The sequence below is a fragment of the Parathielavia appendiculata genome, assembly GCF_033297405.1.
Source record: "Parathielavia appendiculata strain CBS 731.68 unplaced genomic scaffold N657scaffold_8, whole genome shotgun sequence".
NCBI lineage: Eukaryota > Fungi > Ascomycota > Sordariomycetes > Sordariales > Chaetomiaceae > Parathielavia > Parathielavia appendiculata.
This window is the reverse complement of record NW_026944227.1, coordinates 946,609-971,437: the sequence shown is the minus strand read 5'-3', so window position 1 is coordinate 971,437 and position 24,829 is coordinate 946,609. Positions and strand designations below refer to the sequence as shown.

At 55.4% G+C, this 24,829-nt stretch overlaps 11 protein-coding genes across 11 annotated transcripts; 6 read left to right on the top strand and 5 right to left on the bottom strand.

Annotated features, from left to right (window-relative positions):
* Positions 1-848: 848 nt before the first annotated feature.
* N657DRAFT_646622 (uncharacterized protein) lies at positions 849-3,066 on the bottom strand. The gene is made up of 2 exons (XM_062793156.1): positions 1,638-3,066; positions 849-1,577 (listed from the first exon to the last, which is right to left on the bottom strand). The coding sequence occupies exons 1-2, from the start codon at positions 2,694-2,696 to the stop codon at positions 1,167-1,169; spliced, it is 1,470 nt and encodes a 489-aa protein (XP_062646640.1). The 5' UTR covers positions 2,697-3,066; the 3' UTR covers positions 849-1,166.
* A 446-nt stretch (positions 3,067-3,512) lies between these two features.
* N657DRAFT_646621 (uncharacterized protein) lies at positions 3,513-4,529 on the top strand. Its single transcript, XM_062793155.1, has 2 exons — positions 3,513-3,864; positions 3,942-4,529. The coding sequence occupies exons 1-2, from the start codon at positions 3,815-3,817 to the stop codon at positions 4,135-4,137; spliced, it is 246 nt and encodes an 81-aa protein (XP_062646639.1). The 5' UTR covers positions 3,513-3,814; the 3' UTR covers positions 4,138-4,529.
* A 189-nt stretch (positions 4,530-4,718) lies between these two features.
* N657DRAFT_646620 (vesicular-fusion protein SEC18) lies at positions 4,719-7,926 on the bottom strand. The gene is made up of 3 exons (XM_062793154.1): positions 7,186-7,926; positions 5,365-7,133; positions 4,719-5,312 (listed from the first exon to the last, which is right to left on the bottom strand). Exons 1-3 carry the CDS (start codon positions 7,428-7,430, stop codon positions 4,870-4,872), a joined length of 2,457 nt encoding a protein of 818 aa, XP_062646638.1. The 5' UTR covers positions 7,431-7,926; the 3' UTR covers positions 4,719-4,869.
* A 268-nt stretch (positions 7,927-8,194) lies between these two features.
* N657DRAFT_634839 (uncharacterized protein) lies at positions 8,195-9,441 on the top strand (the record flags this gene model as incomplete). The annotated part of the gene is made up of 2 exons (XM_062791307.1): positions 8,195-8,202; positions 8,253-9,441. 2 exons carry the CDS (start codon positions 8,195-8,197, stop codon positions 9,439-9,441), a joined length of 1,197 nt encoding a protein of 398 aa, XP_062646637.1.
* N657DRAFT_646618 (uncharacterized protein) lies at positions 9,371-10,220 on the bottom strand. Its single transcript, XM_062793153.1, has one exon. It carries the CDS (start codon positions 10,090-10,092, stop codon positions 9,475-9,477), a length of 618 nt encoding a protein of 205 aa, XP_062646636.1. The 5' UTR covers positions 10,093-10,220; the 3' UTR covers positions 9,371-9,474.
* Positions 10,221-11,407: 1,187 nt separating this feature from the next.
* N657DRAFT_681819 (uncharacterized protein) lies at positions 11,408-13,122 on the top strand (the record flags this gene model as incomplete). Its single annotated transcript, XM_062796430.1, has 2 exons — positions 11,408-12,227; positions 13,073-13,122. 2 exons carry the CDS (start codon positions 11,408-11,410, stop codon positions 13,120-13,122), a joined length of 870 nt encoding a protein of 289 aa, XP_062646635.1.
* A 735-nt stretch (positions 13,123-13,857) lies between these two features.
* On the bottom strand, positions 13,858-14,686 carry N657DRAFT_656924 (uncharacterized protein; the record flags this gene model as incomplete). Its single annotated transcript, XM_062794753.1, has 3 exons — positions 13,858-13,942; positions 14,067-14,219; positions 14,349-14,686. 3 exons carry the CDS (start codon positions 14,684-14,686, stop codon positions 13,858-13,860), a joined length of 576 nt encoding a protein of 191 aa, XP_062646634.1.
* A 1,160-nt stretch (positions 14,687-15,846) lies between these two features.
* On the top strand, positions 15,847-16,815 carry N657DRAFT_482721 (uncharacterized protein). The gene is made up of 2 exons (XM_062787582.1): positions 15,847-16,162; positions 16,255-16,815. The coding sequence occupies exons 1-2, from the start codon at positions 16,022-16,024 to the stop codon at positions 16,609-16,611; spliced, it is 498 nt and encodes a 165-aa protein (XP_062646633.1). The 5' UTR covers positions 15,847-16,021; the 3' UTR covers positions 16,612-16,815.
* Positions 16,816-18,657: 1,842 nt separating this feature from the next.
* Positions 18,658-19,845, bottom strand: N657DRAFT_681817 (uncharacterized protein; the record flags this gene model as incomplete). Its single annotated transcript, XM_062796429.1, has 1 exon — positions 18,658-19,845. One exon carries the CDS (start codon positions 19,843-19,845, stop codon positions 18,658-18,660), a length of 1,188 nt encoding a protein of 395 aa, XP_062646632.1.
* Positions 19,846-20,492: 647 nt separating this feature from the next.
* Positions 20,493-22,290, top strand: N657DRAFT_664681 (kinase-like protein; the record flags this gene model as incomplete). The annotated part of the gene is made up of 3 exons (XM_062795250.1): positions 20,493-20,507; positions 21,183-21,848; positions 21,911-22,290. The coding sequence occupies 3 exons, from the start codon at positions 20,493-20,495 to the stop codon at positions 21,944-21,946; spliced, it is 717 nt and encodes a 238-aa protein (XP_062646631.1). The 3' UTR covers positions 21,947-22,290.
* A 197-nt stretch (positions 22,291-22,487) lies between these two features.
* On the top strand, positions 22,488-24,610 carry N657DRAFT_691316 (DEAD-domain-containing protein). The gene is made up of 2 exons (XM_062797099.1): positions 22,488-22,786; positions 22,853-24,610. The coding sequence occupies exons 1-2, from the start codon at positions 22,562-22,564 to the stop codon at positions 24,551-24,553; spliced, it is 1,926 nt and encodes a 641-aa protein (XP_062646630.1). The 5' UTR covers positions 22,488-22,561; the 3' UTR covers positions 24,554-24,610.
* Positions 24,611-24,829: the final 219 nt, after the last annotated feature.

The window sequence follows — 24,829 nt, the reverse complement described above, 5'->3', positions numbered from 1 at the left end:
CGCTAGCGCCGCCTGAGTTCAACCTGCTGTCCCTGCCGCTCACGGTCCCCAAACAGAGCCGATCCCCAAGAAGGCATTGGTAATTATTGTCAATGTTCTGACGGGATGGCCACTACAAGCACCTGGCTAACTCGACCTAGCATTGTGGCTCACTGGATTCATCAGGACTTGCTAAGCTTACGTAATACTGGTAGGCACCTGCCACGGCTTTACTCATGACCCCAACACCAGATTTGAGACGTGCAACCCTCCCTGCTGGGAAATTCCCAGTCCCTACTGACACGGGAGGGAAGTCTGGGCGGGATTTGTATCCGGCCAATGAGACATGAGGGAAAAGGATCTTGATAGAATGGCGCCCGCACACATGGACTAGGTTGCCAGCTGAAGGAGTAATGGAGAAAGAATCTAGGGAGAGAAGCTGTGTGGCATTTGTACAATCAGACCTTAGTTCGTTTGTTAGCGCGGAGCTTAGGCACGAAATAAAAACTGTAAAAACTAACTTATCATTAGTAAACGGTAGGTACGTTAGTTATTAGTCTCTTGACGGTATTATCTTATCTCTTTTTGTGACGTTACTTCTTCACCTTTCTTCTTCCTTCCTTTTTCCTCTATATAACTAGTTAACGTTAGTTGTTTTTATCTTTTTATTTTCCTACCTTTGTCTCCTTCTTCCTTACACCCCCAGTTTCTCCATTTTCTAACTCGGCCTGCCATGTATCACATCAACAAGCAAATCGGGGCTGGGTTGTAACAACTGCTCATGCCGGGAATCTCTTACTCGCCTAGTATGTTACGGCAGTGATATTGGCAACTCTGCGCCTAGGTCACTCACACTAGATATCATCCTAGCGCTGAGTGTAACGGGCTGGGCCCGGTGCGAGCCTCGGCGACTCTCGGCCAATACCAAGACCCCTGATGAGGCTATTCCCACTCGCCCCACAGCACACCGAACCTTCTAGCAACGCGCCCAGACCAGCGCGCCTACGAGGATAAGTATGCTTGCGAGCTACCAGAGTCTGTCGTCTCTCCTTTTCTTCTCCAAGTTCAGTGTACTCGTAGAGTCGTCATCAGCTAGTTGCAATATACTACCTGAGACCGTTACACTGAGCGATGGCGATAGATAAAGATGTCAAAGACATGTTCAGTCATGGGCGTGTTTCTTGCCCTTATACCATCTTCTCTCCGGAAACAAACCCTGTTGTGCTTGTCGCCTCAGAAGCAGCAGCGCTCTGCTCAGGGGCCTGGGTGCGATACGCCATGAACCGCTGGCTGGTCTTTTGGTTCTCTTTTTTAGCCCAGAGAACCCACACGACGAACGTCGCCAGCGTCAGGGGCACCGTCACCGCGAAGTATATCCATACACTTGGCGATGCCCGCAGGGCAAACACTTCGCTGCCCGAGTCGGATCCGTGTCCCCATTCGAACATGTCAACGCTGAACAAGGTGGCTACAAATGTAGGCGGCAGGTAGATGATGCCGAGAATGGAGATGGTCCTCATGGCGATGCTGTCGCGCTTGCCGTCGACTGCTATGGCGGCCGTATACTCGGAGTCTTTTTGTGTGATGGTGCTCAGCATCTGATCAAAATGTTAGTCGTCACAGGGTTATTACAGAAGCCGTCAACAATGGAGACCCACAAAATCAGTCTGGCTTTGAGTTCTGTGTCTCAATTGCTCCACCTGCGACAGCAGTATGGCAGTCCGCCTCCGGATGTATTCAACCTCGTCACGAACCATCAGCTGTGCCACCCGTAGGCTGTCGGAAATTGCTTGGTCCCGCTGCTCGAGGTCCTGGGAGCGGCTGGTCCCTTCCCCTACTTGCTGCAGACCTTGCTCATAGTGTAGTTTCTCGTCAATGGACTGGACAAGCCATCGTCCGCATTCCAGGCTACATCGCGCGGCGTGCCCAAGGACGGCAAGATCAGTCTGACAGTAACTAAGTCTCTGTATGACGCGCTTCGGGTCCTCGGAAGCGGGAGGCTCGTCCAGACTGCGACGCAGCCAAGGAGATGCGAGCCTACCTGGGGTGCCGATGTTGGTCGCTCGCTCGATCCCAAGAATCGTGTCGTCGATGGTGAGACGGTGGGCCTCAATGTGCTGATGGTGCGAGCGGTACAGGGCCCCGACGAAGAAATGAGGGTCAATGCACAGCTCCGGAGTAGAGAGCAGCGTGGCGAAGACGGTGTCTTCGTCGCTGAGATGCTGGTACAGAACATAGGTTGTCCGACGGCCGGGATCGCAATTCACGGAGACGCAGTCGAAGCCTGTGGCGCGTGAACTGGCCACTTTCATAACAAGTGATGTCCGTCCGCCGGGGCAAGAGTTGAACGTGGCGAAGGCCCCGTTGTTGGAGAGGAAGACTTCGATGGTGCGCGGGTGGAGGTGCCATGCCTCTTGGATCTTCTGGAAGGCTTGCTTGGGAATGGACAGCACCAACTTGCCGGACCGGAGGCGGGGAAGAGAAAGGACGCGGAAATGCCATGTGCCGTCTTCGAATGCATCGCTGCTCTGAATGTTCAAGAGATGATCCTGGATCTGGTCATAGTGTATCTCGTGGTCTGAGATGCGCGCTCGATGCCCGGGTTCCTCTGAAAATGGAGAAAGCGATCCCGTCAAGACCCTGAGCCGTCGATCGTTCGGCGGATCGACCCATGTCGCGAGTTTTTCTTCCCGAGTTCTGAGATCGGTGAAATCCATTCGTAGTTCACAAGACAGGTAGAAAAGGGTGAAGATAAGGTAAGTGTTGGGCTATTGACGGAACCTCCAGTGCGCTTTACGTCAAAGATTCGACAACGAAGTGGTAAGAGGGATCTAAGTAAAAGGATTAGTCGGAGGGCATCCATCAACGTTCACGTTAGTTTTGAGTTCGTCCTGCTACAAACGGTCATCCCCCCTGATTAGGAGGTCCAAGGCATACTTTGCAGTATACCTCCGAGAGGGAGCCGATGCAGCCAAGCCACAAAGATCTGCCCAAACCTGTGGCGCTGCGCATTCAGTTCGTTGCATCCAAATGACGCGCCGTCAGATGGCCCATTGGCCAGCGCTCCTGCAGGTTGGCACGGCGCTGTGCACATGTGGTGTGCCCAATCGGTGAGGAAGAAGGGTGGTCGTCTGGAATTTTGGGTGGATGGAAGTTGCTCGAATACCGGATTTTAAGAAGTTCCGGATTGCATACGATTTAATGAGGGAAACGGACATGCGATGCAATGAAATGTTCCGTACACACCAACACTCAACTCCTTCATGCTCTTAGTCATCCCTTGGATCTATGATTTCTAGAGCCCATTGTTGTCGGCACGCTCTCTCATTTTTGGTACACTTCTTAAGCCTCGGCTTGACTTGAGTTGCCCAAACCGTCATATCATATCCTGTCTGGCGACTTCAACCGCAATGTCATCGATCGAGAAGGACTCGGAGCCTTCGAGCACCCACAACAACGACAACAACAGCCACAACACCAGCACGCGCCCCTTTGAGCATGGTAAAACGCCTCAAGTCCAGAAACCTATCGGACTGGAGACTACTAGTTCGGCCCGTGTGATACTGCCCAAGGTTGCGTTCATTGCCCACGTATGTATCATCTTGGGCTACCTCTTCCTTTCAGCCCCAGGGCCAAGAGAAGGTCCGGGCCGCTTTAAGATCGCGCGTGGAATGTAAGCTCTTCTCTTAAGCTTTGTGCCGAGGAATCTCTCTCTCAAGCACCAACTTCAAGCTTCTAGTTACCTCCTCCTTGGCTCCTCCCACTGGCAATTATCCTTTTCCCAACGAAGTGGAGGTTGACACATCAGCAACGATTTAGACTCCTAGTCTTCTGGATGGCCAACAGCGGCGTGCTCTGTTATTACCATAAACGTTATTTCATCCGGTTAGTACTTTGCCAGCCTCGCGGCCGTCGCCGGGGTGAATGGTTCCTACGAGAAACTTACTCTCCCACCCGTTCAGATACATGCAAGAAATAGCATGGTTCTTCTACGCGTTAGCATACATCTCGCACAACCTTATCGGCCCCGGCGGAGGCGCCATAACAGATCCTGGCGGCGCCCTCATAGTCTGTTTCACCATAGCGACTCTCGTTCCTGCCCTGCTGCTGAGGCTGTGGCGCATGATGGGTCTTCTGTTGCATGGTTTGAGACGATGAAAAGTGGCTTGTAACAGGTGAAGGGATAAAAAGGGCAGCGATCGCAACCTCGTTTAGAAGACTTGGGCAACATGACCAAGTATATGCAAAAGCAGGAACCAGTTATAAGATACCAAATACGCCGAGAACAAAATACAAAAAGCTCAGCAGCCAGTTTGCTGGCTGGTTACGAAAGTCCTCACGCGGGTTTTGGTTCATCTGTTGCCTGGCTCTTTTCCCCATGACGACGTTGGGTTTGTTTGTTCTCCGGTTCAGAGATTCTCAGTCCAGAGTTGGGCGTACCTTTTTGTCCCGCTCCAGCTCAGAGTCGAACTAGCGACTTGCTAAGTTGCTCGCATGGTTCCTTCTGGCTCCCATTTTTGGGTCTGTCTTGTTCCCACGCTAGTCCATTGTGCTCTTTGGGGAGAGGAGGGAGGGGGGGGTGGTTGCTTAGGAGAGACGAGAGAGTCCTACATAAAGGTGCGGTCAAAAAGGTGCGGTTGAGGTTGGCTCCTTCCCTCACAGGCAAGTTCGGTCTCAAGGCACGCAACAACCCCAAACACTCACGACGAACCCGCCCAGTAAACATAACCTTTCACTGTCCTACCTACCTCAGACCTCAAGTCTTCAACTCGACTTGGCACTGTCACTGTCACAATCATAGATGCACACTCTTGAAATCAGCCACCGAAGAATATTCCATCCCTATCACCACCAGACACACACTACCTAGGCATCTAGCAAAACCCCAGTCTACCTTCCGGAAGAAGAATAGTTATACTTCGCAATCTCCCCCGCAATCTCCTCAGCAAATTGCTCTGCGGGATCCGCAACCCCCCCAGACCTCACCGACTCGTTCACGGCCAAGATGGTTTTGATGCCGACTCCTACGCGGTCCGAGCCCGTATACTCGCTGACCTTGCTCAGCACATGGTTGATGTGCTCCGGCTCTTCATACTCGGCCAGCACGGCCGACATCTCGCTCAGGGTTTGTACGGCGGGCACGCGGATCTCGAATTGAAACGCCCTTCTGACGTCGAGCTGCTCCAAGACCGACAGCTGCGAGGTCGTGACCATGATGAGGAGGCGGTGCCCCTTTGGCGGAGTATTTTTAATCAGCGTGACGAGCGCCACGAGAAAGCTGTTGGAGAACCGCGGGCCGACCGGGTTCCACTCAATGAGTTCTTCGATGTTGTCTGGGAACTGTCAGCGTGAAGAGATGGATGACCAAGGGGAGACGGGACGTACCGATGATAAGCATGCTCAACGGCGACTTGTAGGCGTCGGTGAAGACACTGTACAAATAATCCTTCTTCGCAAATTCGTCCCTATGCCTGTATATCGACGCGGGTGTGATGATCTTGATGAAGGGGTAACCCGACTTCATAGCGATATGTGCGGCCAGCGCCGTCTTGCCGCTGCCCGGTGGGCCGTGGAGCAGCACCGAGGTATGCCGGAGCCTCTCTGATTGCCGCACAGTCTCAACCTCCCGCATGCCGCGATTCAGGATGGCCGAGATGCTCGGCGAGAAATGAATGATGCCGTATTCGATGACCTTCTCGAGTTCCGCCTCGTCGGTGCCAAAGGCGGGCTTAACTTCGTTCAGCGCATCGAGAAAGTCCTGTCGGCTAATCTTCATGTTACCCGCGTCCTCTCTGACGCCGGCCATGGTGCCGGCCTTGGTGTGCCTCTGGAAGGCGAACGAGGTGGCAGCCTTGACGAGGCCGCTCAATTCGGCACCGGAGAAATTCTTGGTCCGAGCCGCCAGCTCGGCGATGTCGACATCGCTGCCCATGATGTTGTTTTTCCTCATCGCGGCCGTGTGGATCTTGAGGATCTGTAACCGGCCCGACTCGTCAGGGAGTGAAATCTCAACCTGGACTTCCAGACGGCCCGGACGCAGCAGAGCGTCGTCGATCATGTCCTTCCGGTTGGTCATTCCGATGAGGAGAATGTTGTTGAGCTGGTCGACACCATCCAGCTTGGACAGGAGCTGGTTGACCACGCTGTCGCCAACACCCGTGCCGCCACCGGCGCCCGAACCTCTTTGCTTACATACCGCGTCTAACTCGTCGAAGATGATGATATGCAGGCCAGACTCATCGCCCTTCTCCTTGTACTCCTTCTCGGCATCGGCGAAAAGCTTTCGGATGTTCTCCTCGCTCTGACCGACGTACTTGTTCAGGACTTCCGGGCCGTTGATAATCTTGGGCTCCCTGGCGTTGAGCATCTTACCGATCTGCCGCGCGATGAGTGTCTTTCCTGTACCAGGAGGGCCATAGAGCAGCAAGCCCTTCACGTGCATGATGCCGAGCTTGTCGATGAGGTCCCGGGGGAAGATGCGAGAGGCAAAGGCACGGCGGAAGATGGTGGAGAACTCGGTGTCGAGGCCGCCAATGCCCATGTCCTCGAATTTGAAGTCCGGTCTGATGATGGCATTTGCAGCAGGCCGCTTGCTGGAGCCCTTGAGTTTGATGGGATACTTGGGGCTGTTGTAGAAGCTGATGCTGGTCTGGTTCGTGAGGATACCGCGCGCCCCCGGGTCGCTGCGTGTAGGAGGCTCGCTGGACTGCTTCCGCTCCATAGAGAGGTCGATCAAAGTCACCGTCTTGACCATGATGGCCAAGGGGACGTTATGCACGTCCATGAGCAGCCTCTGCCCCGGAGAAAAGACCTGGTTCTGAAAGTTCTTTACGAAGATGCGCTCCAGCTCGTCCTGGTCGTAGGGAGCATCGACCATTTTCTTCTGAGACGCGAAGCCGATCTCGACGTCGAGGGAACCAATGTATGCGGAGCCTCCTTGGCTGAAGGGGTCGTAGAGCTCACCAAGCACCTCGTCCATTATGCCGATGTTGGCCCATGTCCGCTGGGGATCTGACAGGCTGATGCATCCGTCGGGGAATCCGGGGGTAGGGCGTGCCGTCACCACGTAATCGCCAGGCGCCCTGCCGCTGAGCCGTATGTACAAATCGGAGGCGTCACGGTTCGGGGGGAAGTCGTTGGGTGACACGGCGCAGCTGGCCCAGGTCAGCAGCACTCTCACAGATCGAACCAGGCCGCCCGACTCACATATTGCCAAAGATGTACTGCGCCTGCAGTGTCTTGTCCTCGACCTTAGCAAGGCGAAGCGGCACCTGTCGGCCTCCGGGCTGGAGCTGGTATCCTCCTGGCGCGCTGCCGTAACCGCCGCCGCCGTAGTTCCCCGCGCCATAGCTGTCGCCGCCATAACCTCCGGCGGAAGGGTTCTGCGGTCTTGCCGGAGCGGGCGAGTAGCCCCCTGCGCGTCTGCCGAACAGGTTGTTGCGCAGATCCATGGCGCAGTCAAGTTGATATAACAAAATAGGAATGGAATCTTCTGTGCAGCAGAAACCTGAACTTTGTCGCACCAACAAAACCGGTCTACGAAAAGGAAGATGCAGTTGTGAATGAGAGCTGTACGGAGGGAAGGTACGAGCTTGAGCCGTTGGGACACGGCGGCGTTTCACTTCAGTTCGGCCCCACGGTTGCAGGGATGGTCGAGGGGCACTTAATCATTCACCCCTTCTTAGTTAGCGCACGACCCGATCTTGGCATCTTACCTTATCCTGCAGCATAAGGTAGAGATCCGTGCCTCGGACCTCTACCATCCAGCCCTCGTTCTCTCGGTTGCGTGAAACGTGGCGAGTACTCCCGGTAGTTACCCTGACATGAACGGAAATGTAAAATCTAAGAAAAGTAAGAAAATAAGAAAGCAAGAGGAAAGGAAGAATTAGACGATGAAGATAAAAGGTACGAGAAGAGGAAGAGGAAGGTAAAGTCGAAGACGAATAGGAAGAGTAGATGGAGAAAGAATATAAGAAATAGTTCTACACTAACGAGCCGGCCCATGCGGCACGGATTTTTGGGTCTAAATGTCTGTTCGTGCTTGCTTACCTGGTCTGAATCCGTGGGTTTGGAACTGTCGAATCCGCCCAGACCCGGCCGCGCGGAGGTTGTGGCACCTCTTGGCATTCTGGCCTGCTTTGACTGACCATCAAGGTGCATCCAGCGACCCATCTCCACTATCAAGTTCCATCGAGCTCCATCGAGCACCGCCATCATGCCTCTGTAAGTTGCCTTGTTTGCTTACAACTATATCCATTGCTAACACATCTCAGCCACCTTCTTGGCAAGAAATCATGGAACGTCTACAACCCCGCCAACATTGCCCGCGTGCGGCGCGACGAGGAAGCCGCTCGGGCCCGTGAAGAAGCCGAGGAGCAGCGCATGCAAGAGGCCGATGCCGCGCGCCGTCTAGCAATACTGCGCGGCGAGATTCCGCCTCCGCTCGACTCGACCGAACCCGAAGCCGCCCTCCCACCGTCGCGCAGCCGTGATTGGGATAACGCATCCAGCCACACCGGCACCAGCCGCAAGCGCAAACGGCACGGCGAAGACGACACCGACTTTGAGATGCGCATTGCCCGCGAACGCGCCTCGGTCGGCGGCCGTGCAGCCCGCGAGCTGGCGGCGCCCACGCCATTGCCGTCCACATCCCTCACTTCGCTTGTCGACAGCAAGGGGCACATCTCGCTCTTCTCAGAAGCCGAGGTGACCGCCCGTCCGCGCGAAAGAAACGAGGAAGCCGCGCGCAAGGAGCGCGAGCTCGAGGGCCAGTATCAGATGCGCTTCGTCAACGCGGCCGGCAAGGAGGGCCTGGGCCTGACGGACGGCGGGCCGTGGTATGCCTCGGTTGACGGGGAGGCGTCGGGCGCGCTGGTGCCGAGTAAGAATGTCTGGGGCGGGGAGGATCCCAAGCGGAAGGTCAGGGAGGCGGCGAGACTGGATGCGAGCGATCCGCTGGCGATGATGAAAAGGGGCGCCAAGATGGTGAGGGAGCTGGAGAAGGAGCGGAGGAAAGAAGTGAAAGAGAGGGAGAGGGAGTTGATGGAGCTTGAAAAGGAAGAGAGGAGGGAACGAAGGAGGCGGGAGAGACGGCGGAGGAGAGAGGAGAAGGATCGTGCGGGTAGGGGACGAAGGACGGATGAATCAGAGCGCGATGATGGATTAGATAAACGGGCCCGCTATCAGGACGATTCGGTCCATCGCGGTAGAAAGCGGGATCAAAGCAAAGACCGCCAGAGGCATAGCCGGGATAGAAGGGATACGAGAGGCGATAGCCCAGACAGGCGGGAGCGTTACCATCGGCACCATGAGGAACGACTGCGGGAAAAAGGTCAGAAGCGAGACAGACAACGGGAACACAGACATGAGAGCCGACATCTTAGCGTTGATGAGAGGAACCGCCGCCCTTATCATTCGGACCATGAGAAAGATAGAAACGAACCAGATAGCAAGCAGCGCTGATTCTTCATATCGGCAAACCCAATAAAGATAACCCTACGTCTCTTTCCAAGGCAACTGTATAGCAACCGTCCTCATCTCCTTCTCAACCAGCTCCCCCAATTTTCCCTTCCCCTTCGTTACCCTCCCAAGCTCAGCCAACACCTCCGCAACCAACCCCTCACTCCCGCCTTCCTTCCGATCCGAATACACATCCAATCCCTCGGCCGTAAACAGCGTCGGCGCGAACCACGTAACAACCCACCTCTCCACTTCCCCTTCCCTACCAGGAACCTCCCTTTCCCCCCACCCCAGCACCTCCCAGTGACTCCCCACAAAGAAGAGCAACCCGCTGCCCCGCCAGTCCCAGACGCAGGTGTCGCCGCCAGAGGAAGCCGTGTCGACCCCGGATATGCGCTTATAACTGCCTAAGCCGGAGAGCGTTTCGTACTCCACCAAGTCCGACAGTCTTTCCCTGGGAGGGTTGTTGAACGAGGAGGACGGAGGGAGAAGGCCGTAGGTGATGCGCACGTTGCGGGCAGAGCGCCACATATGCAAGGTTGAGTGGGTTACGGTCCAGGTGCGGTGGAGGAAAGGGAGGGGTGGGGGGTTGGAGGCAGATACTTGAGCGAGTTGGTATTTGGAGGGGAGGCGGATTGCGATGGGGGTTGACATTGCTTGTGATACTGGTGCGATCCTCGAGTGGGCATTCGATTTCTTAGTTCAGATGTCTGGTCTAAGTCTGATGCCTGCGATAATGGAACAGATTTTCGAAGGAAACTAACTCAGTCCCTATGCCCGAGGCCTTATCGTCTCCCGTCGTTCTGTTCTCTGATTAGTGTGTTAAGTGGAGTAGAGTTCTTTGCTCTCATTGGTTCGTTTAGAGTATAATCATACTTTAATATTGGTGAGTCGAAGGCGGATAGTTCAACTCGCAAAGTTATAAATCTTTGCTACGGCTCGTATAGTTAGTTCGGGTTATTCTGAATAACTTTAACGGCTAGAATTACCCTAGATTTCTCTTAGAATAAGAGGTATGTTGGGTTAATGAGACAATTGGTGTTGAGTGTAAGGGTAACGCGTCGCATAGAAAAGTGAGGCGCTCGCTTATCCTGGGCGCTCGCTCACTGAATACGTTAGGTAGAAAGAGAATACTTATTAATACCTTATATCTTAAAGCTTTAACTATTCTAAATCCTAACTCTAGTTTCTTCGAAAACCAGGACTTTTCTAAAACTACGAGCTTATAAGTAGCGAAGTCCCTTATAATACGTTGAGGTCGCTAGGCTGACAAGGGTCGGTATTGGGGGAAGCTGAAACTGGAACCTACAGTAGTTGAGCTAGTACCGCAGATGAGACTCGGAAGCACAGTGCACAAAGAGAAGTTGTAGAGTGGTTGCATGATTGCCTTATGGAAGTGGTATGGTTTTCTTGAATCTTACAACGAATCAAGCGACTAAGCTAACCTGCGATTCATCAACCTGCCCTCCCCGTCATTGCACCAACCGATTCGCATCTCTCGTCCGCCTCATGACGAGGGGAGAGGAGGTGAGAAATGACGACTCCACACAAATCGCATACTGTGCTCTCTACTGTACACCCCTGTTGAACTGCGGCTCCAGGCCTGTTTTAGCGAGCCCCACAAGGCTGAGAATGCCGACATCGAATCTCAGCGAGTCCATCTCTTTCACAGTTCAGACGCTGGGAGCATTCATAGCATTCCAGGACTGTCACTCGTCCATTGTCTTGGTGTCTTTCCGGGGGTCAAGCTCTAAATATTCAAAAGCTGACCGCAAACGGACCTGTCAGACAAAAAAACATCCTTACCATCATCGAAGCCGCGAATCCTTCGCTCATTCATGCCTTTCTCCCTCATATCTCCATATGAGCTCTCTCCAGCTCACACACCGACCCCCATCGACTCACCTTCCAATCTTATCCATTGCAAACCACTTCAACTAGACTCCCATATCCAAACCAAGATTCCACCATGGACCACTCAAACCCAGATGAACTCGACCTCTCGGAGGAGGACTTGCACAACGACCACAACGATTACGAACTTGCCGAGGATGCCACCATGGCCGCAACCATGGGTTTTACCAGTTTCGGTGGCACCAAACCCACGAAAGAAGAACGTAAAGATGATGATGATGATCATCACCTGTCCCGCCCATCCAAGAAGCGTCGCCTCGACCACCAATCCGACATCCCGGGCCAGCAGGCAACGACTCACACACCCCACCGGGTCCAGCCTAACCCCCAACCCTCCACCACAGACGAGATCACCTACACTGATGACGAAGATGACTTCGAGCTAGACACCAAAGCCGACCTCAACACAGGCGCGCCGCCCATCCCGGCCCAGCCTCAACCAGCGGCGGCAGAAACCACAAGGGCAGCCAACGAAAGTGGGCGAAGCACCCCGTCCCAGTCCCTACCCCAATCTCAATTCCAATCCCAGTCCCGTTCCCTACCCGAAAGGTTAAACACCACAGCCTGGACAACCATGACCTCCAACCGCGGAGGCCGCGGGGGCGCCAGAGGCGGCGGCAGGCAAGCGCAAGGAGGAGGCCATAACCCGCTCTGGTACGTCGACTACTACGACTCAAGCAGCAACGAGAATCCTTGGGAGGGCATGGAGAAGTATAAGGGGCTGGCACCCGTGGGCAGCTGGGTGCCGAGGTACTGGGATACCGCGGCCGCGGCCGCGGCCGCCACTGCTGGTGGTACTGCTCCTGGCGCCGGCGTGGCCGATAAATGTGGTGGTGGAAGTGCAGTTAGGAAAGGAGTTGGGGAAGATAATGTGGGTAAGGATGAGGGCTGGAATGTGGGTGGGGATGAAGCAGTCTCTACAACTGCTGGCTGAACGAATGAAGGAGATGGTTATGCAACGTTGTCGGTCATGTACGTGTTGTTGATGCTGGCCAAAATGGTATGAACAGTTTGTTTCGAGAGATTGATAATGGGAATGGGGACGGCAAAGAGGTGAACAACGGTGTTCTCACGTGACACGTTCAGGGAGTTCAGGTCAAGTCATCAGCCACGGATTCTGGCAGGGCCAAACAGGTCCGGCACAACCACGTCATATGACGGGGCCTAGATGGAGGAGGGGGCTACAGTGCCGCTGAAGAGCAGACTCAGCGCGAGGTGGATGAGGGACACTGTGCTCAGCAGGCTTGAGACTAGAATCACGAGGAGTGATCACACTCTCCACATAGAGCGAGACCAAGAACGAACAAGGCTTAACCGTTTTCGGCTCATATGACAGAGTACAAACTACCTAAAGACCAACACAAAGACAAGACGCCTGGCAAGCAGCGAGACACAGTGAAATCCACCTGACCCTTCTAAACCGCAGAGATCCGCCCACCCCTTCCCGTCAGAGCAGTAAGCCGCCTTGTACCCGAAAAGGGAAACGGCTGCGCTCCCTCCCTGTCACCGTCAGCCTGACCTCCCTCACGTGGCTGAGCCCCATCCATCTCCAACGCCGAACCGACCGGGGCCCCCTCCAAAGCTCGGTTCTGTGCTCCCAAGCAATGCACAGGCAGGAAGAGAGCGCCATAAGAATCCCGGGGAAGACAAGCCACCGGCCCACTCTCCGCTCTCCACTCCCTCCCAACAGCCGGAATGCGCTAGCTCACCCGTAAAGCAGCCATCCGCCTGCAGGCCATCATCACCCGCCCGATCTTCCCGCCTGCCTGAACGGAGGGGAAACCCTGCTCCCGGCGTGCGTCAAGAAGAGTGGGTAAAAACTGCGCTGGGCTGTATGTACCAGTACTTTTCGACACCTTCCCCTCCCAAAAACAGCAAAACAAGGTAAAACGCTGCCGCCCGCTCCGTCCGTCACTGTTCCAGAAACAGAAAACCGCCCTGGTCCCGTTTCCCTGTCCAATCATAAGTCATAACGTCGTCCTGAAACCAGCCGCGCCCAGAGAAATCTGCAGTAGAGTGTAGTGGAGGTGTGGAGCGCGCGGGTCGCCCCGTCGCGAGACAAGCGTGCAGTAGTGAAGGGGGTGGGCAGAGGGGGGAGGGGCGCGAAATCTCGAAACGCAGGTCACCCGGCGCACATACGCACACACACACACACATCCACCCAACCTGTTCGTTTGCTGCGCTGTCCGCCCGCCGTAACAGAACGGTAGAGCTGCGAGGCGGCGAAAGGGAAGGGGGGCGTGTGCTGCGCGGCTGAATTCGCCGGGCATCCCAGCCTCGTGTTTCACTCAACGTCCGCTCTCTCGCAAGGCTCTGCCCCCTTCCCAGGCTTCGCACACCCGCTCCGTTCGATTTGGTGATAATGAAAACGAGAATGGTTATAATTGATCTCGCAGATGCGCATCTGCGAGATCTAGCTTGCTTGGTAAAAAAAAAGAAATGGCCGTTCAGAAACGCCAGAAACGCCAGAAACGCCAGGCTAGGAAAAATGAGGACGACGAGAAGTTAGTACATGTCCGGGGACGGGTACCTCGCCCGTGCCTTGGCGTACTCCTTGGAGTGCTTTTTTGACGCCTTTGCTTTCAAAGATCTGAAGGTTTCCGTCGTCAGCTCTACTTCCAAAGCACTGAGTTTCAGAGGTCCCGTCGCAGCACTGTCCAATTTGCAAACCGCGAGCAGTTCAATCCATGCCTTTGGGACATATTTCAACTTACGCGACTTTCTTCTGCGTCCACTCGAGGTCATTTCGCACCTCGCGCGCATCCTCCATTCCCTGCGCAAACCGCGCGCGAGTCTTTGCCAGGCGCGCTTGCGCCTTTGCCTGCAACTCAAGCAGCTCCCGATGCTTGGCGTTCAAATGTCCAGATCTATTCATTTGCGTTCCGCGTCAGCTGAAAGCTCTAAATTCCGTTTGCGACTCGCAGATAAACTGCTGTTTGTCTGCTCGCCGCTCAAATCGCCAGGAAGTCGTACGAGCTGAGGGAGGCGGAACTCACGTCTGAGCCTGTTTGGCAGTGCATTTATCCAGCGCAAGGGGGTCGAACGTCGCCGCAAAGCGCTCCTGCATATACTCGTTGAGGTCGACGCCGCTCGCGGAGCCGGCACTGTCGTACTCTCCTTGGCTGCTGCTGGCGTAACTGCTGGCGGCTACCGAGTAGCTGTTGCCATAGCCCGATGCCGAGCTGACCGAGGCATCCAGATCCTCTGGCGGCGAGACCGAGTAGGTGCTGTCGCCGGTGGCGTAATAGCTTGGACTCGGGTAGGGCACTTTGCTGGGGGGAGGAATGGGGAGGGCGCCGGTGGCGTAGTATTGAGTAGAGTAGGAAGAAGGCATGGTGAAATGTGGGTGGAGCGCAAACAGCCTTTGTGAAGTGAAGTGGGTATGACGAGACCTGTGGCCGGTGCAGGCTCTCCAAGGGCGAGTGTTTGTTTGTTGGAAACGGTGTCACCTAGGACCCTCCAACTAGTGCTCAAACTGGGAAGGTGTATCTTGTGCTTGAGGGTAGATCTTGCGGAGCAGGGAAAGAGTGAAGAGAAAGGAGAAAGGAGAAAGGTGAACCTAGGTCAAACCGGTCAAAGATGACCCTTTTTATACCTTTCTCCAGAGCCCCTCGGCTCACGGCACGTCGCCATCACGAGTCCGAGTAGGATAAATACCGATGACCTTATTCGTCAAGTATCTCGTAGACCCCGCTCGAGACCAGAGAGAAGTCGTTCGTGATGAGGGTGATGGTGACGGTGATTGTCTGGTCTTCATGGAGACACACCTCTGGCCAGCCCGCCCTCAACGCCAACAGGCCAACCAGAAGGAAGGATGGCATGGTCAATGTGTGATCCCTGAGCAGTCGGCCGAGGAGGAAATCCCGGATTGGCTTGATGATGAGTTTCGATTGCTCACAGGGAGGAGTGAGCAAAACGGGATTGCATACCGGGGGCAACTATCACCGTTTGTACTGGTGGAGCCGGCCTCATGAGGGCAAAACGGGACGTCAATCCTGTACCCGTCGAGGAACTCCAGTTTGCTCCTTAGTTCTAGGCCCTCGGGCCCAAGGAGGAGCATGGCCAACAAGGGGCGAGGGGGCCGCCGTGCGGGACTTAGACCTGGAGGCTCAATGGCCAAGATCCGGAAGAGAGGGCCTGTGGAGGGGGTGAACGCAGCAATACGGGTCAGGCGAGAGATGGAAGCGAGGGGACATGCCGTAGCAATGAACAGGGCTGCCCTTGCCGGAGACTAGGCCGACATGGCGAGATGGAGGCCTGGCGCCGCGTGCGACAGGCTGAATTCGCCGACGATGACTGGGGACCACCGTTCGGCTCATCGAGGGATCGGGCGGTCATGGGGTGCGGATAGGCTGGGGAGGTGGGTCGAAACGGTGGACAGGAGTGCATGAGACGAACGACGGACAGGGACAACGGAGAAGACGAGAGATAGACGAAGTGCTCCCAAGACAGATTTCCAGTGATAGGATCGACCACCCACGAAGCAGGAAGAGACAGCGAACGGAACAACAACGAGGAACAGGTGTGCCGTCATGACGCCAAGGAGAAGTGGAAAACCAGCGTGGGATCCGGTTTCCCAGAGCTGACGTCTCGTTGGTTCGGCAGGGAAAATGGCGACGTCAAACAGCGTTGCAAGGTCGGGTTAGGCAGAGATGCATCAGGTCGGGCAATGAGATGTGTTGTCCAAAAGAGCTGCAGGTGGGATTATTTTTTCGGAGAGGGGTCTTACACCGGACCGGACAGCTCTGCCGGCACCCTTAGCTGGCCTGTGCTTTCTTCCCAGACTGCACTCGCCTCCAGAGAACGAGGGATACAGGATTTTAGTTGCTATGGCTTGATTCGCAAGAGAAACTAATGGGTCGATTCGATAGAGGGGAAGAAATCAAGTGGTCAAGCACTTACTCGGTGGAAATGGTGGCAGGTAGGCTAGGGCCCCTGATGAGGCCTTGGAGAGCCAAATGTATCCACGGTCTGAGTCTGTGGGGCGTTTTGGTTGATGGCCCGCAGACAAGATGTCGAGTGACTTCTTGCCTCCTCTGCATGTCCCAGAGCCTGCCTCGGCGCCGGCTGTTGGCGGCTCATACCCAGAATATGCATGTTCAAAACTCTGTGGCTCTTGTTCGGCCCTGCCGCATGAGGGTGCCGAAAGTCTTGGGACATGAGCGGCTCCCGTTGCTGAAGACGCCGGCACCGTACCGAGGATTACACATGCTTTACCTCCGACCTCCGGGAGGAGACAGAGGCACCTTGACCGTCTAAGTAAGGCAAGTTGCGTAAAGTAGGCTGTGGAACCGTGCCCGTGTCATGTACCATTGAGAGGGGGCCGCCTAAGACGTGGAGGTGGTGGACGGTTGTAAAGTCTGAGACATCTGGCTGAGTGCGCCGTGTAGAGTCGTTCCCGGGTGCCGGTTTGAAATTGCGCCTGTTTGCCAGAAGCCTGCCCCGACAATAACCTTGCCAGGGCTACTTCATCCAAGCTGCTTGCCGGCCCTCGAAAAGCTCCGTACCTTGAGCAATGAAGGATGACGGATTGAGACGCTTGAGCTGGCTGAGCGGCCTCGAAGCCAGTCCGTCTAGCAACACATTGATCACCAACAGGCTAGCACGCGGATAACCTTGGTTCCGGGTAGCCATGTATCAATCGCCGGCAAGGGCGGGGAAGGAGCATGACTTGCGGGCCATGCGAAGGAGAAGAGGCCGGCGTTCGTCCGCCCAACAAGATCCCCAAGGACCCCATCAGACAGCCGTCATTGAACCATTGGTGGGTAGACTCGGACACCCAAGGCCCGCCAGGATGGGAGCTAATGTTGGTTCGTCTAAGATCTCGCATGTGCCCCGGCTTCGCGCTCGCTAACGGCCCCAAACTTGCGGCAGCGAGAATTGCGTCGGAGCTGCCAGCACAAGGGGGACTGAGACTGGACGGCAACTAGCATGCGGGAGAGGCAGACTGACTAAGGGTTCTGGCTCCAGGCAGAAGAAGTGAAGTGGTAAATAGGTCGGCAACTCGGAGAGCAAGGGCTCCGAGGATGAGCAACGGGACGAAATGCAGGCTCGGATCAGCGACAGACAACGCATCAAGCCCTCCTGCAGGTTGTTGGGGGTTGAGCCTGCATGTTCTCCGTCTTCCATGGTGGCTGATTGCTCTGTAGCTCGCCGGCTTCGAGAAGGAACGGGGAGAAACCATGTGTGGGTACGGCGAAATGTAACATGAGGGCTCGAGTGGAATTAGCAGATGCAGTCAAACCAGAACTGTGCTGCCGACCGATGACTGGGCACGATGCTATAGGGCAGAGGAGCCACAGCCGGGTTTCCATAGTGCTCTCTGACAGGTCCAGCACGGAAACCGTACATGAACCTACACAGAAATGGCCATGCCCACGCACCTCAGCGTGGCGGAGGCTCTGCGTTTGCTGGGACAAAGAGCCAAATTGGATACTCTCACAGACTCACCTAGGACACGACCCTTCCGGGCTGTGAGACCTGTCCCTTGGACTGTTGTATGGAGTTTTTATCTTCAGCAATCGACGACATTAAACACGGACGATTCCGGCATTTCGGGCATCTCGGTTTGTGTAATCTGTGCAAAGGGCAGGTGTTCGTGCGAATAATGCGGCTAGTGCTTCGGTGGCACGTTGCTCTGCGAATCAAGGCTTGCTTGATATGGTGAGAGGAACGGTTCGTCGTACAAAGAGAATCGTCGAATTGCCGTGTCGGAATCGGAAAAGCTGCGAGCCAAGCCAGCAAATTCTCCCGCTGTTGACCCCCGTGGCACAAAACATCGGGAAGGAGCGAAGACGGAGCGTGATGAGTATCACCCCGCTTTTTTTTCGGTCTTTTTACCCCTGTTGAATGGCTTCTTTCCCTTTTTGCGAGGTCCCCGTGTCCCCGCGTCTAAGGAGTCCCTCCCAGGCCAGACGTAGAACAGATGCAAGACATCTCTACTCGCGTGGCAGTTGCATAACCAGCGTACGCCCAGGAGTCGTCTGAGCCCAAGGACCTCGGTATGCCTTGACGCCATAATAAGCAGACTGAACCAATACGCACAAACGCAGGATTTCATTTGAGCCAAAGACCTGCCGACTCAAAACCAAACTGAAGGGAGAGCAATAAGATTTTGAGATGATAAGTTAGGTAGGTAGCCTCTAGGAACATGAAGTCCGTGCCGTCACAGCGTGCCCAAGCCCAGTCTTCGCTCTTATTCCAACGCCAACCATGCACCGTGATAAGCATACACATCCAGCCATGCCGGCTGTGACGACAACCAGCTCAGCTCATTTTCCGTCATTTTATATGCACCTCACACCCTTACCCAAAGACCTTCAGGAATCCCCAGATTCCCAAACCGCTCAGAACGGGTATCGTCAGGTTGTCATCCCACCCAAAAACATCCACCACCTCGCTGGCCGCCGCCACCAACCCAGACCATACGCCCATCACGCCCAGAGCCAGCCCGCCCGTTATCGTCGCTTTGGCCGGCTCCAGCCCCACCGCATCCGCCACCATTCGCGGCAGGCTCAGCGCGCCAGTAAACATGAAGTTCTCATCCCCAGGAAGCGGCCCCTTGGTCGGCGCCAACCATCCCCAAAAGAACACCGACGTGCCCACGCCGACAACAAACGCCGCCAGTGACCCGGCCAGCGATTTGCCCCGGCGAATGCGCGGCGTATACCGTCCATACAACCGCCCAAACGTGCTTGCCGCCGTATCGCACCAGCTCAGCAACAGCGTTCCCATGACTCCGACATCCTTCGGAAAGAAATACAGCACGGCCCAGGCACCCAGCAGGTAGAAAATCACCCCATTATACCCCGCAAACTCACTCTCACGCATCAGCGCGCCCAGCACTTTCACATAGAGTCGGTTGAACGGCGCCCAGTGATGCCGCAGGACGTCGACGGCCGCGATGGGGATCAGCGCGCCCATGAGGTAGGGGCACACGGCATGGGTCTGGGTGCCGGACAGGTACAGCCAGATGACGAAGAAGCCGATCGACACGTGCAGCGCCTTGCGCGGCACCTCGTGCTTGTGCACGAAGGTGCGCCAGTGCCGATGAATGGGAATTAGTCCAAGCGGGCTCGGGCTGCGGCTGAAGTCGCGCCAAGACCAGCCGCCTCCGGTTGAAGCGGGGGTGGGCGGGAAGAGGTGATCGTCAGGTTTGGAAGAGGGCATGTGGCCGTTGCTTGGCTCCGCGCCTGAGGGTCTGAGGCTATTTGCGGTGTTGGCGGTGGATGAGGATTTTCGGGATGTTAGCTTGCGCAAGGTTCGTTGGTCGATTGGGCTGCGGCTTCGGCTCCTGGCCCTTTGCTCGTCTTCGTCGAGTTCCTCCGGCGCTGGTTGCGGGGTAGCTCCCAGTCGCCTTCGCGCAGCTGAGCGTGTTGTTGGGCCATTATATAATGATGATTCTTGACCGCTCGCGCCTTGTTCGGACGGTGTCGGACTCGGGGAAATGACCCTCGGCGTCGCCGGAATGTTTCGTATCCCGCGCGTGGACATGTTGTAGGGGAATGGTGGTAGTGCGGGGAGAGTGATGACGCCTGCTAGGACCCGCGGGAAGTCGGAGAAGCGCAGAGGCCAGAAGGCTCTCGAGGAGTCGTGCTTGTCTCGTCTTGAATCGCGCGCCCCAGAGAAGGAGCAGGTTAAGGTGTTAAATACGGAGCGGTGGTATTGGACAAAGGTCGATATCCTTTGGTCGACAGGATCCAGGGTGCTGAAGAGGGTGCGGTGGAGTGTTTGAACTCCGCCGCATGGCTGAATCGATTGTCTAGGAGGGCGGCCGGAAGCTGCGCCGTTGGCAGATGCTGTGTTTTTGACGGCGATGCAAGAAAAAAAAGGATGGGGTTGGCCGACGGATATGCCGGGCTGTCGCGCGTGGGATGGGCTTTGAAAATTTCGGACCTTTCGGTTGCGACTGACAACCAACGATTGGCGCCCAAATGCATGTGACAGTCCAGAGGGAGCCCAAGACAACTCCGATCTTCTTTTTGTTTCGCCCAAAACAACAACGATTCCGACAATGTGTTAACCTAGAAAGAACTCCTGTATTTGGCTGATGCCGAATGTATCCATGAATGGTTGCAAGGTAGGGTTGCCTGTAATCCGTACTGACGAGTGTCGTTGCAAGGTGACAACTGAAAGTTACAATGACGCAAGAGCTCGTTACCTTTCACCCAACAACTTGGAACACTAAGTCAGATTTCAGCACATTGCGTTTGGGATGCAACGATTAGAAAAGATCTGGAATCTAGCTACCGGGACAAACATACAATACATTCCCAACGCCTTCTTGTCTCGATAAGAAATATTAGGAACTCGGGCAGTCTCGAGAGTGCTGAACTCTCCCATATACTCCTGATTCACGGATCAATTATTTTCGACCCGGTAATTGCGAGCCCCAGCAGGACTTCGGGCGGTCGGCCTGAACAATCCGACCATGCCCCTTTGCAAGTAAAACGATCGTCTAAACTTCTAAACCCACGTCGGCGCCATACACGGTGACTGTCCATTGTCTGTAAACGTTTTTTCTGCCCGCGTCAGGGTTACTCCCGACGTTGTTCGCCAGAAACCTCAGGTGGGAATCTGAGTATCCAGCCACTTATCCTTGTTTTCACGTTGACAATGCTTGAATGTTGTTATGCTTAGAGTTGGGAGTTTCACCTGGATGAATGTCAACAATCACCTATCTGAAAGCTCGAGTGGCTCAGTAGTTCTCAGGTCGGCGCCTGCATCATCTGTCCAACGTTCCATGGCCGTCGTACCATCTGCAAATAGCAGGCGCTGAGTCCGCTGATGAACCATCCCGTACTCGCCTAGGGGCAGACTCTGTCGACGAGATCAAGTATCCTCCCGGGTTTTGCATGAAAGATGTCTTAGCCTGGGGTTCAACGGGCCTCGTCTTGCATGATGAAGATTCCCAGACTGTCATAAAGACCCATCTCGGGGACGATGACGACCCTCTCGCGTCCCGAGAACGCGAGGTTTATGAGCGGTTGGCTCAACGGGGCGGCCATCGCCGAGTCCTCCGGTATCACGGAACGGTGGAATCTGGTATCCGGCTGGAGTATGCATCGAATGATGGCATACGCACCCTTTGCAACCAACGAGAAAGAGCAGCCATCAGCTCCGGGCAGCGTTTACGATGGACTACTCAAATTTCCGAGGCTGCCGGTTTCATCCACTCGGCCGGAGTTATTCACGGCGACCTAACATGCCAGAACATATTCCCGGATCAGAAATTGGATATAAAGCTCGGTGATTTTGCTGGATCGTCAATAGATGGCTCAGGACTGCTCGTCGCCGTCACACCAAGCCACGAGTGTTCTGGCTCGCCCTTGTCAACACAGCGGGACATCTTCGCGTTCGGATCCGTTATTTACGAACTCATGACCGGATCGGCCCCTTACCAAGGTTTCTCCGATACCGAGATTAACGCTCGGAACAAAAATGGCCAATTTGCCGACACCACATCACTGGGCGAACTGGGAGCTATCATCAGAAGTGTTGGTTGGGACGGTATGATGGCTTTGATGCTGTTGTTCGAGACCTACGAGGTACCATACAGTCCATCTCGTTGCATGTCAACCAAGTTCGGGTGTAGTTGTAATTGTAGAGTTGTTTAGGGCCCTGCTTGCCAGGCTCGCCGGCTCTTCTTCAGTATGGTTCCCTTCTTGAAGCTTTTCTTAGCATTCACGCATATTCATGCCAAGCGAAACATGGGAAGATCGTGGTGAGTCAAGAGCATGATCACAGCACGAACTGCCAGAACTCGGGAAATCATGTTCTCTTATTTGCTGGGGCTCCGGCCGACCAACGAGCTGCATGGCTGCCACCAGAAGGGCATAACTTGCGGAAGGGGTGTCAGGTCATCGACTCAGTAGCAAGTGCCTGGTACTGCTTAACCGAGTCATTTGTGCTTGAAGGATCATGGTAGGTTCTTAGGCCGTTTCATGGCGCTTAGAGTTTCAAGCCTACTTACACCAACTGAGCCATTACCACCTAAAGAAGGCCACCGGGCTGACCTGGTGTAAGTGACCTGGTGCCTGAGCGTATCCGTAACGTACGGTAATACCGACGCTCGTACAAAGTATGCCAAGCCGGCTTTCTTTGCACCGTCAGATAAAATACGATAAGATATGAAAGTCGGGTGTTTTTTCGACAATGGGCATCTCACTTTGCCAGCGAGATTGAGGACGAATCTTCAACAACGCCGACGATGGCACCAGTACAAGCCCGCGTCAAGAAGGCTCCCAGGTCATGGGACGCCCTGACGCCAACTCTTGCGCAATGGATTCTCGACTACCTCTCCTCAATGGGGTATGAACAACCGACTCCTGTGCAAAAATCATGTCTTGAAATTTTTCGAGGAAACAAGGACGTGGTGGTAGAGGCAGTCACTGGCAGCGGCAAGACACTTGCTTTCCTAATACCAGTGGTTGAAGTATGCTTCTCTCTCTAGCAGCTTGGCACGTATGAAGAGGCCATTACTGACACAATTCCTTCACAGAAACTCCTTCGCTGTGAAGAACCACCAAAACGACATCACGTCCAGGCTATCATCATCTCGCCAACACGAGAGCTTGCGTCCCAGATCTACAATGTGCTCGTGGGTCTCATCAAGTTCCACGCCTCTTCTGCCGACCTTCTACCCTTTGCCAAAGACGACGAGAAACGTCCTGCCACAACAGAGCCGGTAATCGTGCCCCAGCTCCTTGTAGGAGGCACAACGAAGGCCGCCGAAGACATGAGCACATTTCTACGACTGTCGCCGAACCTCCTGGTGGGCACGCCGGGACGTCTTGCTGAGCTGCTATCAAGCCCCTATGTCAAGGCGCCCTCCTCCTCTTTCGAAGTCCTGGTCATGGACGAAGCCGACAGGCTGCTGGACCTGGGCTTCTCCCAGGAACTCACCCGGATCCTGGGCTACTTACCCAAGCAGCGCCGTACAGGCCTGTTCAGCGCCTCGCTAAGTGAAGCAGTAGAGAGGCTCATCACCGTAGGCCTGCTGTACCCCCACAAGATTACTGTGCGAGTGAAAAGCCTGAAAGATGGCGGCATTATCCAAGAGAGGAAAACGCCCATGTCATTACAGATGTCCTACATCGTAACACCCGCAAGCCACAAAATACCTGCCTTGTGCCAGCTGCTAGAAAAGGTCGAGCCGCGCCCCTCCCGCTCCATCGTCTTCTTCTCAACCTGCTTCGCCGTCAAGTACTTCGCGCGCGTTCTCCACGGCATTCTCCCCTCCGGCTTCTCCATCGTCTCCCTCCACGGGAAACTCGAGCCCCAGGTGCGCGAGAAGAATTTCGAGCGCTTCGTCAACGCCACCTCCCCGACAGTCCTCCTCACAACCGACATCGCCGCCCGCGGCCTCGATATTCCCCAGGTCGACCTGATCGTCCAACACGACCCGCCCACCGACACCAAGGTCTTTATTCACCGCTGTGGGCGTGCCGGTCGTGCCGGGCGCCGGGGCCTGGCCGTCATCATGCTCCAACCCGGCCGCGAGGAAGGCTATGTGCAGCTCCTCGACGTTCGCCAGACACCCATCACGCCCCTCGACAAGCCCCCCATCTCCGTCGCCGACGCCGAGGCCGAAGAAACCTCCTCCAAGATCCGCGCCCAGGCCAAGTCCGACCGCGAGATCTTCCAGCTCGCGCAGCGCGCCTTTGTCAGCTGGGCGCGCAGCTACATCGAGCACCAGGCGACGTCCATCTTCCGGGTGGCCGACCTCGACTGGGTCGACCTCGCCAAGGGCTACGGCCTGCTCGAGCTGCCCAAGATGCCCGAAGTGAAAGGGCTGGACCGGTCGCTTGGCCTGGCAATCGACACGGCGAGTATACCCTTCAAGGATAAAGCCCGCGAGAAGAAGCGGTTGGCGGAGCTGGAGAAGTGGAAGAAGGAGAAGGCTGAGCGGGATGCGGAGCGCGCGAACGGGAATGATGGCGGGGCTTCTTCGCTGAAGAGGAAGAAGAATGAGGCTTGGAGCGGGAAGCATGAGCAGGAGGACTTGAAGGCTGCTAGGAGGGAGAAGAAGAGGCGGAAGAGGGAGGCGATGCGATTGGGTCAGATGACGGAGAAGGAGAAGGAGGAGCAGCGGAAGTTGGAGGAATTGATTGGTGAGGTGAGGAGGCGGAATGCTGAGGAGGGGGTGGTGAAGAAGAGTGGTGGTGGTGGTGAGGATGAGTTTGAGGGATTCGATGACTAGAAAGTGACCATTCAATAAACAAACGAACAAACAAACAAATAAGTGGGTGAAAGGGAGGCCTGGTAAGTAGATACCCATTGTTCAATGCCAGTCTCTCACATTGCTTCCCCGTGGCCCGTGAACCTGCCCCGTCTTCCGTCCCATCCTGCCTCCCACCCATTGAGCAACGCCACACCCTCCGCAGCTTTATAAGCCGGCGTTCCCCTCAGATTCAACGACCCACCCACAAGGCATTTCGCCTAGTTGGCAGGGTCCGGACTGCTCGCTGCTGCACCG